This window comes from Balaenoptera physalus (assembly GCF_965194825.1).
Source record: "Balaenoptera physalus genome assembly, chromosome: 14".
Taxonomy (NCBI): domain Eukaryota; kingdom Metazoa; phylum Chordata; class Mammalia; order Artiodactyla; family Balaenopteridae; genus Balaenoptera; species Balaenoptera physalus.
In genome coordinates, this window is record NC_138893.1 from 60,672,659 (window position 1) to 60,688,621 (window position 15,963).

Below are 15,963 nucleotides of genomic sequence, written 5' to 3' on the forward strand. Positions count from 1 at the left end.
TTTGTATTTTGTCTTGTATATTTTGAACATAATTTGTAAATGATTATGTATTCGATGTTTTTCTCTTCCATTTTTATGTTCCGTTTTATTTTTATGCTTAGGAATGTCTTGTTAGGTTACATATGTTCATCTGTATCTTCTAGTTCTGTTATCTTTTATTAGATATATGTAATATTAATCTATCACCAACTTGATGCCTGGTAATTGCTTCATGATGTGTACATAAAGTAAAACTTCTAATTTTTAATGTTTCGTTGTAATTGGCTACCACTGTCAACTTTCTTATAATTCTGATAGCTGTTCAAGTTTCTCTGGTTTCCAGGTAATAATTTGTCTGCAATTTAGAGTAACTTAATTTTTTATTTTTTAATAGTTCAGTCTTATCCTTGCTTTTTATTGTTTCCTTGAGAACCTCCAGGGCAATGTTAGAAAAAACAAACAAACAAAATACTAGTGGTAATGGCATAAATCCTTGTCTTGTCCCTTATAGCATTTGGAATGTGTTTTGACATAAAACTTAATATCTACTAAATAGATGAGTGATCTAAAATTTTCTGGTGAACCAAGTATCTTTAATTTTCAACAATTTGGAATGTAGAATTTTTTGGCCCCCTTTCACAGATGGAGAAATTGAGGTTCAAAAAGGTTATATCCCTTACACAAAGCACGAGGGCTAGTTTAAGAAAATCTCTCCAAAACTCTTTTCCTATTATGTGAATAGTGGCGATTAAGGTCTTTGAAAAAAGCTGGCTCTGGCATCGCTGGTTAAGTTCCTTTCAGACTTAGAACACCAAGCTAGCAAAGGTTCCAGCAAGGCATAGTTACCCTAGTAGGTTACCTTTGGCTGGGTCTCCGCAGTAGTCAACACCAGCCCCGTGGCGAGGCGGGGTCTCACACTCTAACCTACATGATTTACAGGTTCTGGGGGGCGAGGGGCAGGCTGGAATTCACAGCTTATCGGATGGGGCCAGCCTGTCTTGGAAGCCAGCTCCTGGCCCTCGAACCAAGGGGAAGGCCAAGGTTTGCTGGTCTTCAGCGCTGATCATCCCCTCAGCCCCGGTCGCCTCCTCTCCGCCCCCTGCAGGCCAGCCGAGGAACTGCTCAGGGGCCGGGTGGGGCCCGGAGCGCGGAGCCGACATCTCTAAGCCGCAGGGCTTTGGCGGTTCCACCGACTGCAGGCCGGCCACCCCGCCGCGGAGACAGCGGGCCATGGCGCGGGTGCTGATCGTGGGCGCCGGGCTGACGGGAAGCCTGTGCGCAGCGCTGCTGAGGAAGGCGGCGGCCCGTCCTTTGCACCTCGCCGTGTGGGACAAGGCTGGGGACTCAGGTGGGTCGTCTCCCGGCCGAAACGGGGGGAAAAGAAGCCGGCGGGGACCATGGCTTCTGAGGTGGCCTAGGCCCTACCGGAGTAAGTCTGTGAAGAAAATCCAGCAGCTCGGCGGGCGTCTGGTCACGTGATCGGAGACTTCCGGCGCCCGTAAGGCCTGAGAGGGCGCGCGGGTGGAAGCGGCGACCCCGGCTGGGCTGGGGGCGGGGCGGGAGTTCCGAAAGCGCTTCGGAGGACGGCCTGAGCGGCCTGGGAGGGGTCCTGACTGGAGTTTGCAAAACTTGGGCCTGCCGCTGCCGCTAAGAAGTGGATTTTTTCCTCGGCCGCTCTGTGCCATGGAGGCTTATCTCTAGATTATGAGAATCCTCAAGTGCCCATTGACCAAGACTTTACGAAGATCTAGTTGACAACATCCTGTCACTCTCCTGAAATCTGACTGCAAGAGGAAAAGCATTCGTTGATTCGTTCATTCTGACATTTCATTTATTATTCTGTTTTCTTTTGTCCGTTCGTTCATTCCTGTTATTCAGATCGGTAAATAGATGCCTCAGTCACAGTGCTGAAGGGTGGCGCATTATTCATGGGTTCTTTTAAAAAAATATCTCACACTCAGTGACCAAACTGTCTCTTAATTACTTCCTGACAATGTTAGATGACAAAATCTTCAGTATAAAAAAAGTTTTCTAGATGTCTGTAATCTGGAGAAAACAGAATATTTAAAAATATATTAATTATTATGAAAGTAAAAAAAAAAATTGTAAAAATGTTTCCTGAAACAGTTCTAAGTAATCTATTCGTGGTAACCTGGGGTGAATCGCGTCAACTGCAAATGGTTCATTCTAATGCGCTAAGACATTTTCCTGGGGACTAATTCAAGGGGGAAGAATGACCACAGCCAGCAGTCCTCATAATCTACAGAGCACAGTGGACTTGGGTGCCCAGTACATCACCTGCACTCCTCATTATGCCAAAAAACACCAGAGGTGAGTTAGTTGAAAGGGGGTGGAATCAGTCTTACTGGTTGTAGGATGTAAAAAGATACAAATCATCCATTTTTAGCAGGGTTAAACTTTGACTCTTGTAATATAGTGAAATTATATTATCATCATTGATCGTATTAGCAGTAAAAGGTTAACCTGAGTAAAGTGGGAAAACTGTAATACATACCTCATCCAATTGTAACCATCAGATGAGATGTTACATGGAATATAGTAAAGACTCAATAAATAAGAGTTCGTATGTTGGTGTTGAGGAAGAGGACAGATAGCTGTGATGGAAGTCAATCTTAACCAGATTTAAAACTGGTGTATTGAATACCTTTCTTTTTATTTTCACTGACTTTAATTTTGAAATATATGAGAAAATAGACCTTTGACTAAGATTAGCAAAAGACTATGGATTCTCAAAACATTTCTGTTCTTCACCTGAATTATAGTTTTTATTAACACAAAACATATGTTGAGTTGTTCATAGGAAGATTTCTAGTTATTATTTAGGATTGTAATCTCTAAGAATTCTTGGAAGAGAATATAGTATTTAGAGCTAAGTATAGCATATAGTTATGTTATACATATTGATTTATTTCAGTTTTTATGATGAACTGTTAGCTCGTGGTGTTTTGAAGCCTCTGACCTCTCCTATTGAAGGAATGGTGATAAAAGAAGGAGATTGTAACTTTGTGGCACCTCACGGAGTTTCTTCAATTATTAACCATTACTTGAAAGAATCAGGTGAGAATAGAATTTTTTCTGCCTTCTTTTAAAGTTAACATTTTAAAATAAAAGTTATACACATAATTAAATATTAATGCTATAAAGAAAGTTATAAAATAAAGTAAATGTTCTCCTACTCACCACTCAATAGCTAGTTGTCTTCCCCTAAAGTAATCATTGTTTCCAATATATGCTTCCAGAAAAATGTTTATGCATCTATCTATTGTTCTACGTGGCTGTCTCTATTTACCTATTCATATATTTGTATATATTCTTTTTTAAAACATAAATGAGATTATTTTACATAAGCCATTCTATACTTTTCTCATCTATGTTTATAATAAATCAATCTCTATCTCTATCTATGTCTGTATATATTCTATTGGTTCTGTTTCTCTGGAGATTCCTGACTAATGCATAATCATAGAGTGAATCATATCTTGGGTCTATTTTCATATCAGCAAATTCAGTGTGCTTCATTCTTTTCAATGCCTGTTCAGTATTACATGGTATGTGTGTATTGTTATTTAGTTAACTGTTAACTTTCTGGTAAGTATGTGGATTGTTTGGTTGGGGGGTGAGGGGTTGTTTTGGTTTATGCTAATACAAATATTACTGCAATGTTTAACCCTGACATACTTTTGAAAGCATATCTGTAGGATCAGTTCCTAGCAGTACAGTAGGTGTGTCAATGGTATGTGCATTTTTTATTTAACTAGGTTGTGCCATCTCTTCCTCTTAAAGAATATCTCATCAATAGTGAAGGAGAACGTCTCTTTCCACACCACCTGATATTATGGAAATTTAAAAATTTTGCCCATGTGATGGGTTACAATGGTATCTCCTTGTGTTTTGATTTGCATTTACTTAATTATGACTGAGTTTATGCATCTTCGTTTTGCTAACCAAGTCTGTGCTTTTTTTTCTTGTGAATGCCTTATTCATAACCTTTGCCCATTTTCTATGAGGATTTTCATTTGTTCTTTATATTTATTATGTGTTTTAAAATGGATTTTTTTGAAAAAGATGATAAATAATCTTGGATGATAAATGATTTATTTTTTAAAACAGAAATAGGCTTCTTGATGAATCATAAATAATTGCCCAACTGAAGATCACTGAGGAAAGGTATAAGGCTGAGTATTTGTTTTGTTTCATAAGCTATTTCTAGAATAGTTACTGTTTTGGTCTCCTTCATCAAATATTACTAATTGGGAACCCTGAGAATCCTTGATACTGGGCATGGGAGGGGCCAGTGAGATTGAATATACAACATGAGGACATAGTAAATACCATTCTGGGTGAGGCCATTTCTCCATCTAGGATTTAGTCTATGATGGTGTATTCATCAGGATTTTCCAGAAAAACAGAATCAAGAGGATATATATATATATATATATATATATAAAGATTTATCATATAGAATTAGCTTATGTGATTTTGGAGGCTGGCAAGTCTGAAGATCTGCTGGAGACCCAGGAGAGTTGATGGTTTAGTTTCAGTCCAAAAGCCTGAGACCCCAGAGAGCTAAAGGTACAGGTCCAGTCCAAAGGCTGGTGAGTTTGAGACCCAGGAAGAGCTGATGTTTCAGTTCAAGTCTGAAGGCAGGAGGATAAAACAATGTCCCAGTTCGAAGGCTATCAGACAGGAAGACTTCTTTACTCCTGGGAGGGTCAGCCTTTCTGTTTTATTCAGGCCTTTGATTGATTGGATGGTACCCACCTATGTTAGGGAGGGCAACCTGCTTTACTCAGTCTACCAATTTAAATATTAATCTCTTCTAAAAACACCCTCACAGACATACCCAGAATAATGTTTGCCAAATATATGGGAACCCCCATGACTCAGTCAAGTTGACACATAAAATTAACCATCACAGATGGTAACACCGTTTGGACATTTTGTAGAATGTCACCATCAGCTTCATATATTGCCACCATACAACTTTAAAAAAAATCTCATTTCCATCATGATTTTTACTTAACCCAAATTAGATGTGCATACTTACTAAAATTTCCTAGTACTTAGTAATTGTATTATATATCTAGCCATCCATGCATGCATACATCCATTCATTCAATAAACATTTACTGAGTGCTTACTATATACTGTTTTAGACACTAATGATACATGAACCAAAGTCCCTGCCTCGTATACCTGAGGGACAGTCCTTGAATACATTGTACCTACATCCTTTTGTGTTAGGTGTTTGGGGGAATATATGCTTTATTTTCCAATTTTGCTTTGGAAACTCTTGGCAGAAGAGGTCATATTTAATTATTTGTAGCTCAAACAATCTAATAGTACCTTGTACATAGTAGGTAGGTATAGTGATATAGATTTAGATTTCTAATATATATACATATATTTATTCATTCTAATTTAACAAATTCTTAGTAAAAACCTATTTATTCTTTCAATTTGTACAGTCTCTTGAGAGTGTGAGTACTTTAGATTTTCTTATCACTATGTAAAATATTTATTTCAAAAGTAACTTTTAAAAAAGAATTACATACTACTGGTAGAAAATTTGGAAAATACAGAAAAATAGCAGGGGAAAGTGTCACTATAATATATAAATCAACAATAAGTCCATTTTGTGACATACTTTCTGCTTTTTTTAAAAATGAATTTTTATATAATTGAGTTCAAGGTCTACATATATTGAGTGTATATAAACTTTTTCTTAGTTTATTTAAATATTATCTTTGTACTGCTTCAAGAGGTCTTTCCACCCTCTACCCAGATCGATTATTAGAGGTTTTATAGACCCTATCTACACCATTTAAAATTTTATAATTATATCCATTTAAGCATTCTTTAAACTTCTTTAAAGCTTTCTATCCTATAAATGGTTTCTATCTTATTTTGGTTGTTTCCACAATATAAGTCGAGAGAGTCCCTGTGATCAGAATGACCTGGGTTCAAATTCACATTCTACCACCATTTCCTAGCTATGTAATATTAGGAAAGTTTTAAAATCTATACCTTGGTTCTTTCATTGGAGAAATGAGAGCAATAACAGTACCTACTACTAAGTTTTGTGAGGAATAAAGGATATAATGCACTCATTGTCAATTTAAGCAAATAATAGGCCATGCACATAGAAATCTCTTGATAAATATTAGTTTAAAAAATAGTCTACTTGAATGAAGCTGACCTTTGCATGTGCTCAGCGCAGAAGAACCTAAATTGCCAAGTCATTCGATAAAATACTCTACATTTTGGGATCAGTTGAGTTCACAGCCCCACAGTCTGATGGTCCAACCAGTTTTATTTAGTTTGGGACTAGACTTCCAGGGAAATTATCTGTATTGGGTATGTCTAATCAGGTATGCTTTAGAATAGGTTCAACTCTCTAAAGCCAATATTTAAGTAGACCAGTTTCCCAGAGTAAGTAGTGAAGGGCAGGAGGAAATAGGCACATGCCTCTTCACCTTATGTTCTGTTCTCATTTATTGTCTCATGTGTTCACATTAAGCTTATTACAGAGAAAACTGTGTTTATTGACATCAGTTTTACCTACTGCCTGTCTTCCCAGTTAATACAATCTTCTTGAGTAAGTAAAATGTGATTTTTCTGTTGTTTTACTTTTTTGGTTGTCACTGTTGGGGGTGGGAGAAATTCAAAAGAACAAAAGCTACTCTATCATTTGTTAAGTGCTATTTATCTGATACTATGTTAGGCACTTAACATACGTCATTTCTAATTCTCATATAACCATTCAAGGTGGTTATCATTCTCCCCATGTGCTAATGAGAAAAATGAGACTCCGGGAGGTTAAGTACTTTGCTTATGGTGGCTTAGCTAGTAAGTAAGAGACCACTCTCTTTAAGCTGACCCTGTTGTCATTTCCTTTTAATGATCCCATGGAGGACAATGAAAGGGTCTTATACCTCTGATTTAACATCTTTTCCTTTCCAGGTTTTCCCCTACAGTATGAGAGACTGCTCCCATCCTACCCTGGTTCTGTATGTCAATGGACACCTGGCTTAAGAGAACAAACTCATAGAGCCCTTCCCCTAGTCCCCCTCTTTCATTGGTTAGTCCCTGCCCCACAGGGAAGGGGCTACTAAGGAGTAATGCCATTTTACTTCTTTATGCAAACAGGAAGATCAGTCACCTGCTGGTTCCTGCCTATGACCTTTAGACAGTGATGAGCCAAGTCCTTTTGCTTTTGAATAAGGCCCATGTTATTAAATCATTCATGGGAGGATGAATTTAGTTTCCAGGACAGGATGAGCATCTTTTATTTGGTTTGGCCTACCACAGGAAGAACTGTTGCTGCATGTATTTGTTTTTATTTTACCATCTACTTCAAAAGGGACATTGACTAACAATCCAAAGTCAACATGGGCAATGTAACTTGTCAAAGTTGACAGGATTGATTTATTAGAAAAGATGGTTTAATTTGCAGATACTATCAGCTAGTGTGATTTCTTTCTAGTAATATATAATTTTTATCATTTTCTCCCTTTTTACTTTTGTGTTTACTTTCTTTCTAAAATTGATGTAAGACAATTAAGGCTGAGCAGTTCTGTCTCAAAATTTCTCCTAGGCAGGTGATCATGGCACTCATCCATAACAGTGTCTTTCAGAGAGAAGGTAGAAGATAGCCCAGGAGCCTTGGTTAAGCACTCCACAGTTTAAGCAGTGCATTTAGTTAGACATTGCTTACATCTCTTCAGGTCCATCTCAACAGTTCTGAACTGAAACTTTTTGTAGGAAATTATTGGAGGAAAATGAATTTAGATTCTCTCTCTAAAATGGAAGAAGGCAGGGGATACACATTGAATAAATATATAACAGAAAATATTTGCCTTTGTAAAATGGCTAAAACTTCTTTGTGTTCTGATATCTTTGTAGTTATCTGCAGATTTTTTTATTTTTATGAAATATGTGCTGGGGAAATAGTGGTAAATAAAACACATGGACCTTGCCTTTGTTAATATAGAGTGTAGTGGGGGGAAAAGACAAAAACTAATTTCACACACAAAAAAAGGGTACGTAATAATGCTGAGAAGAAAGAGTGAGAGCCTTATGAGAGAGCTTTAATAATAGGACCTAAACTAACGTGAGTTTGAAAGGAGTGAGGTATGGGAAATGTGTCAGGGAAAGCATGTCTGAGGAGCTAATGTTTACCTGGGTACCTGAAAGGTGAGCAAGAGTGAACTAGGCCAACAGCTGAGTGGTGAGAATTGCATGCAGTGGGCATATCAAGTTGCAACTGTTCTAAAGTAGGAGGAAGATGGTGCATTTATGGAATGAAAAGGTCATCATGACTGGAGGGTAGTGAATGAGGGAGAAAACAGTAAGAGGTGAAGTTTAAGAGTAAAGCAGGGGCCAGATCATAAGGGGCTTTGTAAGCAATGTTAAGATTTTATACTTTATCCTAAATGCAGTGGGAAACCACTGAAGGATTTTATGCAAGAGAGGGACATGGTCAAATTTACTAAGCTCAGATTGAGAGATATTATGTACTTCTCTAAGTGTTTAAAAATGATTTTCCAGAGCCTATAGATCTGGTCATGGGGTCCTTACAAAAGTTATTAGTTACTTTCACAAGGAAATGCCACTTTCCCAGAAACTGACTCCTAGCAATTGGAAAGGAAAACTTCCTGGTTAGTCAGAGCAGCTATACCATTGCCCCTAACTCTTGGAAAATGCTATTTTTTGAGTGACTTTGCTGGTGGTGGTGTTAGATTTGGGTCTACCTATCTACCCCAGTGGTCTCTCACTTTAAAGTACATGGTAACAAACCTGGGGGCTTGTTAAATGCAGGCTACTGGGCCTGATCCCCAGATTCTGATTCGGTAGGTCTGGGTTGGGACCTGAGAATTTGCATTTCTAACAAGTTCCAAGGTGCTGCTGGTGCTGACTGATATACATCTTGCAGAACACTTTGGGACCACTGGGATATATGTCCAAGACGTTTGACTGGATATGGAGAATTTCTAGTTAGTGGACTTCAATTCTGTTAAACACACACACCTACTCACCACCAAAAACAAAACCAATGTAATGCTGTTTTCAAAGGGAATATTATGTGAAAACACAACTGAATGAAACATATAAAGTCAGTTGACTTAGTTGAGGTCCCAGTCAGGGCCAGGACTAGAGTGAGGCAAGTGAGGGGTGAGACATCCTAAATCAATAGAACAGAGGGAAGTGGAGCCATTCTGGTTGCAGTAAAGGAGACGGTGGGTGTGAATTGAAAGCTCCACTTATTTGTGCCTTCCCAGAGGAAGGGCCTTAGACAAACCCTCAGGCAAGTTGAAGCACTATTTAGAAGCCCTAGCTCTAATCTTTGAGCAGAATGATGCTAATTGCCTCAAAGAGATTGACCCCTGGGCCTCGTTCCTTCTACCATATTTGCATTTGATTTAAAAAATTTGTAATTACTATGTTGTAGAGTTATTCAAGGCAATGTGAAAGATGTAAAGGTATATGAGATCTGGAGACCTGACATGGAGGAGCCCGAGAGAGTATTTTGGGATAGATAAGACACACCTAAAGCATAGAGATACTTTGGATCAATGTCAGAATGAGTGGTAAAGGCAGTGATTGTTGAGATGAGGAGGATCGCATCGAGCTGGAGTAGCCACGGAAAGGAAGCTTCATGGCAAAGGTTGGATTTAAGCTGGATTTTTAGTGGCTAGGAGCACGAGGTGTCCCATGCAGTGATGGACAGGATCTTTCATTGTGCTTTTTCCCCCTTATTCCATTTTTATTTATTTCTTTTCATGAGGCCAAATAAAAGTAGATTTGCTTTAACATCAAATTTTTCTCACAACTGGAATGTGAGGTAAGTACTAGTATACCAAGGAGACTTAATGATCCAATTATATTTTCCTATCTTTCAGTTTATGGTTCATAATTCATTCTCTTAAACAAATATTGATTAAATACCTAGTACATGCCAAGTACAATACTTTATATGCTATATGCTATATATAGAAAAAACAGGCATAATTTGTGGCTTATGGAGCTTACAAATTAAAAGGGAAGAAAATATTAATCATATAACTACTCAAATAATTATTAAAATATCTTTGTGATAAATGCAAATAAGGGAAATGCTATGAGAGGATATTCCAGATTGTATTTCTCTTCATTTTGATTCTTTGTCATAAAGGTAATTGATCCATCGATGAGACTTGGATTTCTCTTCAGAGATTTTTTTTTCAGGTTTAATAGGGACTATTGATACTTTTAATAGGGAATATTGCTCTTTCTTGGTATTACTAGAGAGAATTCTTTACAGCTTTACTAAGATGTATACTTGCTCTACAAAGATAATGAACTTTAGAGTCAGATGGATGTGGATTTTAATAATGGCGTGACATTTCTAAATCTGTTTCCTTATCTGGGAAATGAATTGGTATAATGTATATCAAGTGTTTGGCATAGTCTTGACATACAGTAGATGATTAATAAAAGATATCTATGGTTTCTGTTATTATTAATTGTAGTAGTATTATTTTTTTTCCCCGGAGCAGGAGTTGTTAGGGAGGTCCAAGGGTGCCAGAAGGGAGGGATTCCCATTAAACGAGATAGAAAGTAAAGAAAGTGAAGCCCAGGGGCTGTACAAGACGAACTTTACCATTTTATTCATCTGAGTGGATCCAGTTTGTGACTCTTCTCTTCCCTCTCATTCATATGGAAAATCCTGATTATGTGAATATGATTTTGCTTTTGGAACAGGTGCTGATATCTACTTCAGACAATGTGTGACCCAGATCAACCTGAGAAATGACAAGTGGGAAGTCCTGAGGGAAACAGGCTCCCCTGAGCAGTTTGATATTGTTGTCCTCACGATGCCAGCTCCTCAGATTCTGCAGCTTCAAGGTGACATCGTCAACTGTGAGTCTCAGCCTGCACTGTTTACCTTAGGGAATGGGCTCCCTTTGATAGAGCGTGAATTCAGTTTAACTGACTTAGCAAAGGGTATATTAGGGATTCTACTGATTTGCGTGTTTTGGAAACTGATACTATGGCCTGGTTCATTATATTAGTCTAGGTCAAATTGAAATCCAGATTTTAAAAAACCCAGTTAAAAATTGAATATTTCTCTTTTTTTCCTTGCCTTTAAGAAGTAAGTATTTTTGATGGAGATGTAGTAGTTTGGCCCAAAAGAAGAACAGTCTCTTTGTGGCCATTCTGGAAAAAAGAAGGTTTTTATGATGTAAGCATTGATTATGTGACAAGCCTGGTAAACCTTACCTTGGATTGTTCTTGAGTGTGAGTCTCATGTTCTTCCCTGATTGTGATTTGTTGACTCACCTTTCACCTGGCTTCTCCCACCTCCTTTTTAAAAAAACAGCTTTGAAACTAATTCACATACCATACAACTCATCCATTTGAAGTGTATGTTTCAATGGTATTTAGTATATCCAACGACATACTGCAACCATTCCCACAGTCAATTTTGGAATATTTTCATCACCTCAGAAAGACACCCCATATCCTAAAGCTCTCACCTCCATCCCTCCATCCCCCATCTCTGCCTCCAACTCTAAGCAAACAGTAATCTATTTTCTGTCTCTATAGATTTCCCTGTTACCTGGATTCTTAAGAAAAGCTTTTCTATAGCTCTGCTTTGTATCTACCTATGCCAGGTTTAACTGATTATTCTCCTCCCTTTCATCATGTCTGACTGACCCTGACACATCAAAGTCATTGATTTCTGGAGGATACCTCATCTTGCCTTGAAGTCCATGAGTTATAACAAAGCAGAATCTGGTGATGGTGGCAAGGCTTTGGGAGTGTGACATGCCTGTAGCTTTTGACTTTGTGGCATGACTGAAGGTGATATTGGATTTGATTGAGAAATAGCCTTTTATGCCACTGTTAGAAAGAAAACTGGTAATGAATATGGTTTATAGATCCTAGATTTAGAACTGTAATAGAGATTGTTCTCTGAGGAAGAATGTAGCTGCATATTACATCTTGAAAGCAGTTTGAGTAACAGTTCTACCACGCAGTAACAATATATAGCTTCTTTTGTTGTACAGTCTGAGACAGTAATATAGAAAGGATTGGAATATTTATTAGATAGCTATAGGCAAAGTAAAAAACGAATTTCAAAGATCTGTTTCATGAGTCTACCTCTAGTGTGTTGCCAAAGTCACTTTAAAGTAGGATAATTTATTTCCTCGGATTCTGTAAATAATTGGATTGATTTTGAGACAGTGTTAAATAACATACTGTAACTTAACTAAAACACAGTTATTGGTTAGTGTATTCAGTGGTACTGTAAATTACATATTCCAATTTTTAAAAGCTACATAGTTTTGTATGTGGAGACCCTTCAATGTTGCATTTTGAAGGTATTTCTCAATATTTGTATTAAATGACATATAAAATATAACACCATGGCATAGACTGAGCCCTAAGATGTTTAAGGGCCTGCTAATTAATAATTTTATTTAGATCATCTTTATCCTTATTTTTTGAGTAGCTGAACTGTGTTGGTCTGAGAGAGATAACTTAAATTCTTCTACTATTATTGTATTTCTGTCTTTCCTGGGGTTTTGGGAAACAAATTTTGCGTTATGATTTTTTTGATACCACATTATTTGATTCATAATATTTCTTCATTAAAATTTACCCTTTAACTTAAGTTCTTTCTTTAGTGTCATTTTCATTTTATTTTGCTTTCATATCATTCTTGACTGATAAATGAGATGCTCATTCTTTTATTTTCATTTGTCTGGTACATCCTTTTTACTTTTAGCCTTTCAAAGATATTTTATTTTAGAAGTACCTCTTTTGTATTTGTTTATCTTTGAGTCGAGTAATTTCATAAAGATATATCTTATTGTTAATAGTTTTGTGTCAGTTTTTCATGAATCGTGTTGTACATTTTGTATTTGAAGATTCAGCTTTTCCCTTATTTTCAGCTGTTTCCTTCTAATACTTACATGACCATCTATATCTGTTCCATTTATTATGATCTCAGAGTATCTTAAAAAATACAAAGTATCTCCCTTCCATATCTACCGTTTGTCTCAACTCACTGTCAATTTTGGTCTTTGCATTATTTTTTATTTTCTATTTCTAGCCTTCCTCTATGTCAGTCATGTAGTTTTCAAATGTGTTCCTTTTGCTCCCTTCCTTGAGATATTGTTTCAAAGAGGTCATATATTCCTTCACTGTTTTCAGGTCATTGCCTGAGTGTTTGTTGAACTAATCTACTTCCTGGAAAAATTTTTCTGATATGTATTTTTCATCAGCTCATTTGTTAGGTTCTGTACGTTCTGTTGTCTTCCTCCTTTTCTCTGCATAGGTCCCTGTCTAATCATTACTCATCTTTAAATGGGGCCATTTCTGTCAATTTGTGAAGGAAAGTGTTGTCACAGAAGGCCAGACATTTTGGTTAAACTATATTGAAAAAATTTGTAAATATTTAGCTGTGAACTATTAAATGCTAGTGATCATTAATATATTTATTAACATGGGAAGATTTCAAAATATTTTTAATTTAAAAAAGATAAAAGGATGCATTGCTATTTCTTTTCTATCTACCCAAAATAGTTTAATAACATTTTTACTGCTTGAAGATGATTTTCATCTTCTTTGATACAATTTTTTGAACTGTCGTAACTTTAAAAATAAGGGTAGTTTACTCTTACTATAAAAAATGATAATGGTGATACCATTTTAAAAAGTGTATCATGCTGAAGAGGAAATAGATCTTTTTTCCTTTTCTTTTTTAGTGGTGGGATATGTAGGCTCTTTATGATGAAAAAGTTTAAGAATGATTGACTTAGTACTTTTGACTAAGAATAAGGATCTTTGCGGTGTTTTACTGGCTCAGTTCAGAATTGGACCTCATGCAAGTAATTCTGTGTTTGCTTCGTTGTTATGAAATAACCCATCTTAGCAGTAAAGGTTTAAAACAGAATGTCCTAACATGACCCTTGAATACCTGTGGGTCTAAAACACAAGGATTAAAAACATATGATTTCTATTTATGTTATAAATCTCAGTAAGGACCTCAGTATGAGGAATTAGTGTCATCTCTCTGTTTCTCGAGAACCTTAAATACACTCTTGCTTGCTTATTAGACATCTTCAGTTTCTGTGAAAGACCTCCATTTACAAAGCTGTCTATTGCCATCTAGTGGATGCAGTATATATTGCAGTTCCCCTCCAAATTTTTTTTAACTAGAGAGAACTATGAAGATGATCGAAATATAGGCTATAAAACTATCTGTAATATAATTCACAAAACTCCATTCACAGAAGGAAATAAATTTAGGTCCATGATAATTAACTTACCCAAAAGTTCATAGCTAATTAGTGACAGAATTAGGGCTGTGCTACAGGTCTCACATTCATACAAACTATAAGCAGCCCTGTGTCTTTGGCTTTCTTTGTGCTTGTCTTTTCATTCTCTCTGTCTCTCTTTTTAAATCATGTCTACCCCTTAGAATCAATATAGTACCATCTCTTACATGAAAGACTTCCCTTTTGATTACAGTGTGGTCTGGATTTTCCCTTATCCATCCTCCCTTTCCCTATTTTCCTTTTTACAAAAGAAACAGAGCTAGGTTTTTTTTTGGCAATTACTACACTATTACACTTACTACATTCTCCCAGTTAGGAGAACAGGGAAGATTTATGAACTATATAGTGAACCTCTTATGATTCATGATTTGCCATCTGGTTCTATAACAGTGCTACTCTCTATATATTAATATTATAAAGACTAGCTCACTTAATCCTCACAACAATCCTAATTACTATTATTTCCATTCTTGGTGGTGATGCTGAGATGTGAGCCTTAGTAGTGTGACTCCAGAGCCCATACATGTAACCACCGTTATACACGGTGTCAGACTATCCTATTACTGATTGTTTCATGTACTTGTGAGTTCCCACAGTGTTCCGCTCATTTTTGATCACCATGTTTTCCAAACTTGCCTAATGAAGATTGAGAGTTAAAAAACACTTAAGGGGCACCTTTGAGAAGATTGTGATTGCTAAGGTTTGGGTCAGGCCCAGGAATCCGTATCTTTAACAAGCACCTTATGGGAACTTTTTCCTCCCAGTTAGGCCTGTTTGGGACATTCTGCCTTATCATTATACCCATCAGATTTTATTATGATTCTTATTTTTCAGTAAGTTTCTTTCCCACTAAACCATAAAATCCAGGAGGAAAGGGCTCCTATAGACCACCCCATCCCCACCCAGCATCAAGTACCAAGTTGCATGCAGACCCACACACCACTATTATTGTTCAATCAATATCTGCCAAATGACTGAGCATCTGTCTTGTTTCCCAACTTGATTATAAGCTCCTAGAATTCAGCTAATCTTAGAGTCTACTGGTCCTGGCTTGGTCCCTGATTCACGGTACTAGGATGAAAGCGTGAACCTTGGATGGATCATAGAATTTTAGGACTAGGAGGAACCTTGAGGCTCATTGCTTCTTCCACCCTGATGAGAAATTTAAGACATCATCTGCCCTGTACAAATTCATACAATTTATTAGGGGCTGGATGGGAGAAAGTATGGTCAAGAAAAAAGGAGGCGCCTTTCAAATATCATTATTGTCTTGATTTCATGTTTCCTACACACTTAAATAGAGCTCTTCATCAACTGTAATGGAACATCTGGGCCTGAAATCCACATACCTGACTTTCCTGCCATAGTTCTTTCATACTCCTGCTAGGAAAGTGGCAGAGGCAGTGGAAAGGATGTGGGATAAACAATGTAAAATAAAACAGGTGGGATGTGGTAAGTGATTATGAGGAATGAGGAGCATGAAAAATTTCTTTTCTCTACATCAGACCGCCTCCTACATGGGGCTCCTCAGGTTTTCTCCCACGTGCTTATATTAAAGGAATGCATATTTTTAAAGGTCTCCTAATGAATAATCTTCCTTTATAGTTTGGTATGCTATCTCACATCCTTAAAA

At 37.0% G+C, this 15,963-nt stretch overlaps 1 protein-coding gene across 20 annotated transcripts in view; it reads left to right on the forward strand.

Moving 5' to 3' along the window:
- The first annotated feature begins 1,082 nt into the window (after positions 1-1,082).
- The window catches only part of RNLS (renalase, FAD dependent amine oxidase), a 327,690-nt gene continuing 312,809 nt past the window's right edge, over positions 1,083-15,963 (forward strand). For 17 of the 20 annotated variants that reach the window (XR_014253096.1, XR_014253097.1, XR_014253098.1 and 14 more), the window contains exons 1-4: positions 1,083-1,327; positions 2,205-2,310; positions 2,915-3,057; positions 10,744-10,902. Coding sequence is in view for 8 of the 20 variants with exons in the window: in XM_082423900.1 (XP_082280026.1) it covers positions 1,210-1,327; positions 2,205-2,310; positions 2,915-3,057; positions 10,744-10,902 (526 nt within the window). In the remaining 12 variants the exon portion in view is untranslated. Of the gene's footprint in view, positions 1,328-1,396; positions 1,478-1,503; positions 1,862-2,204; positions 2,311-2,914; positions 3,058-10,743; positions 10,903-15,963 lie in introns of those variants that run through there. The other 3 variants (XM_082423899.1, XM_082423898.1, XM_082423901.1) reach the window with 3 other exon arrangements.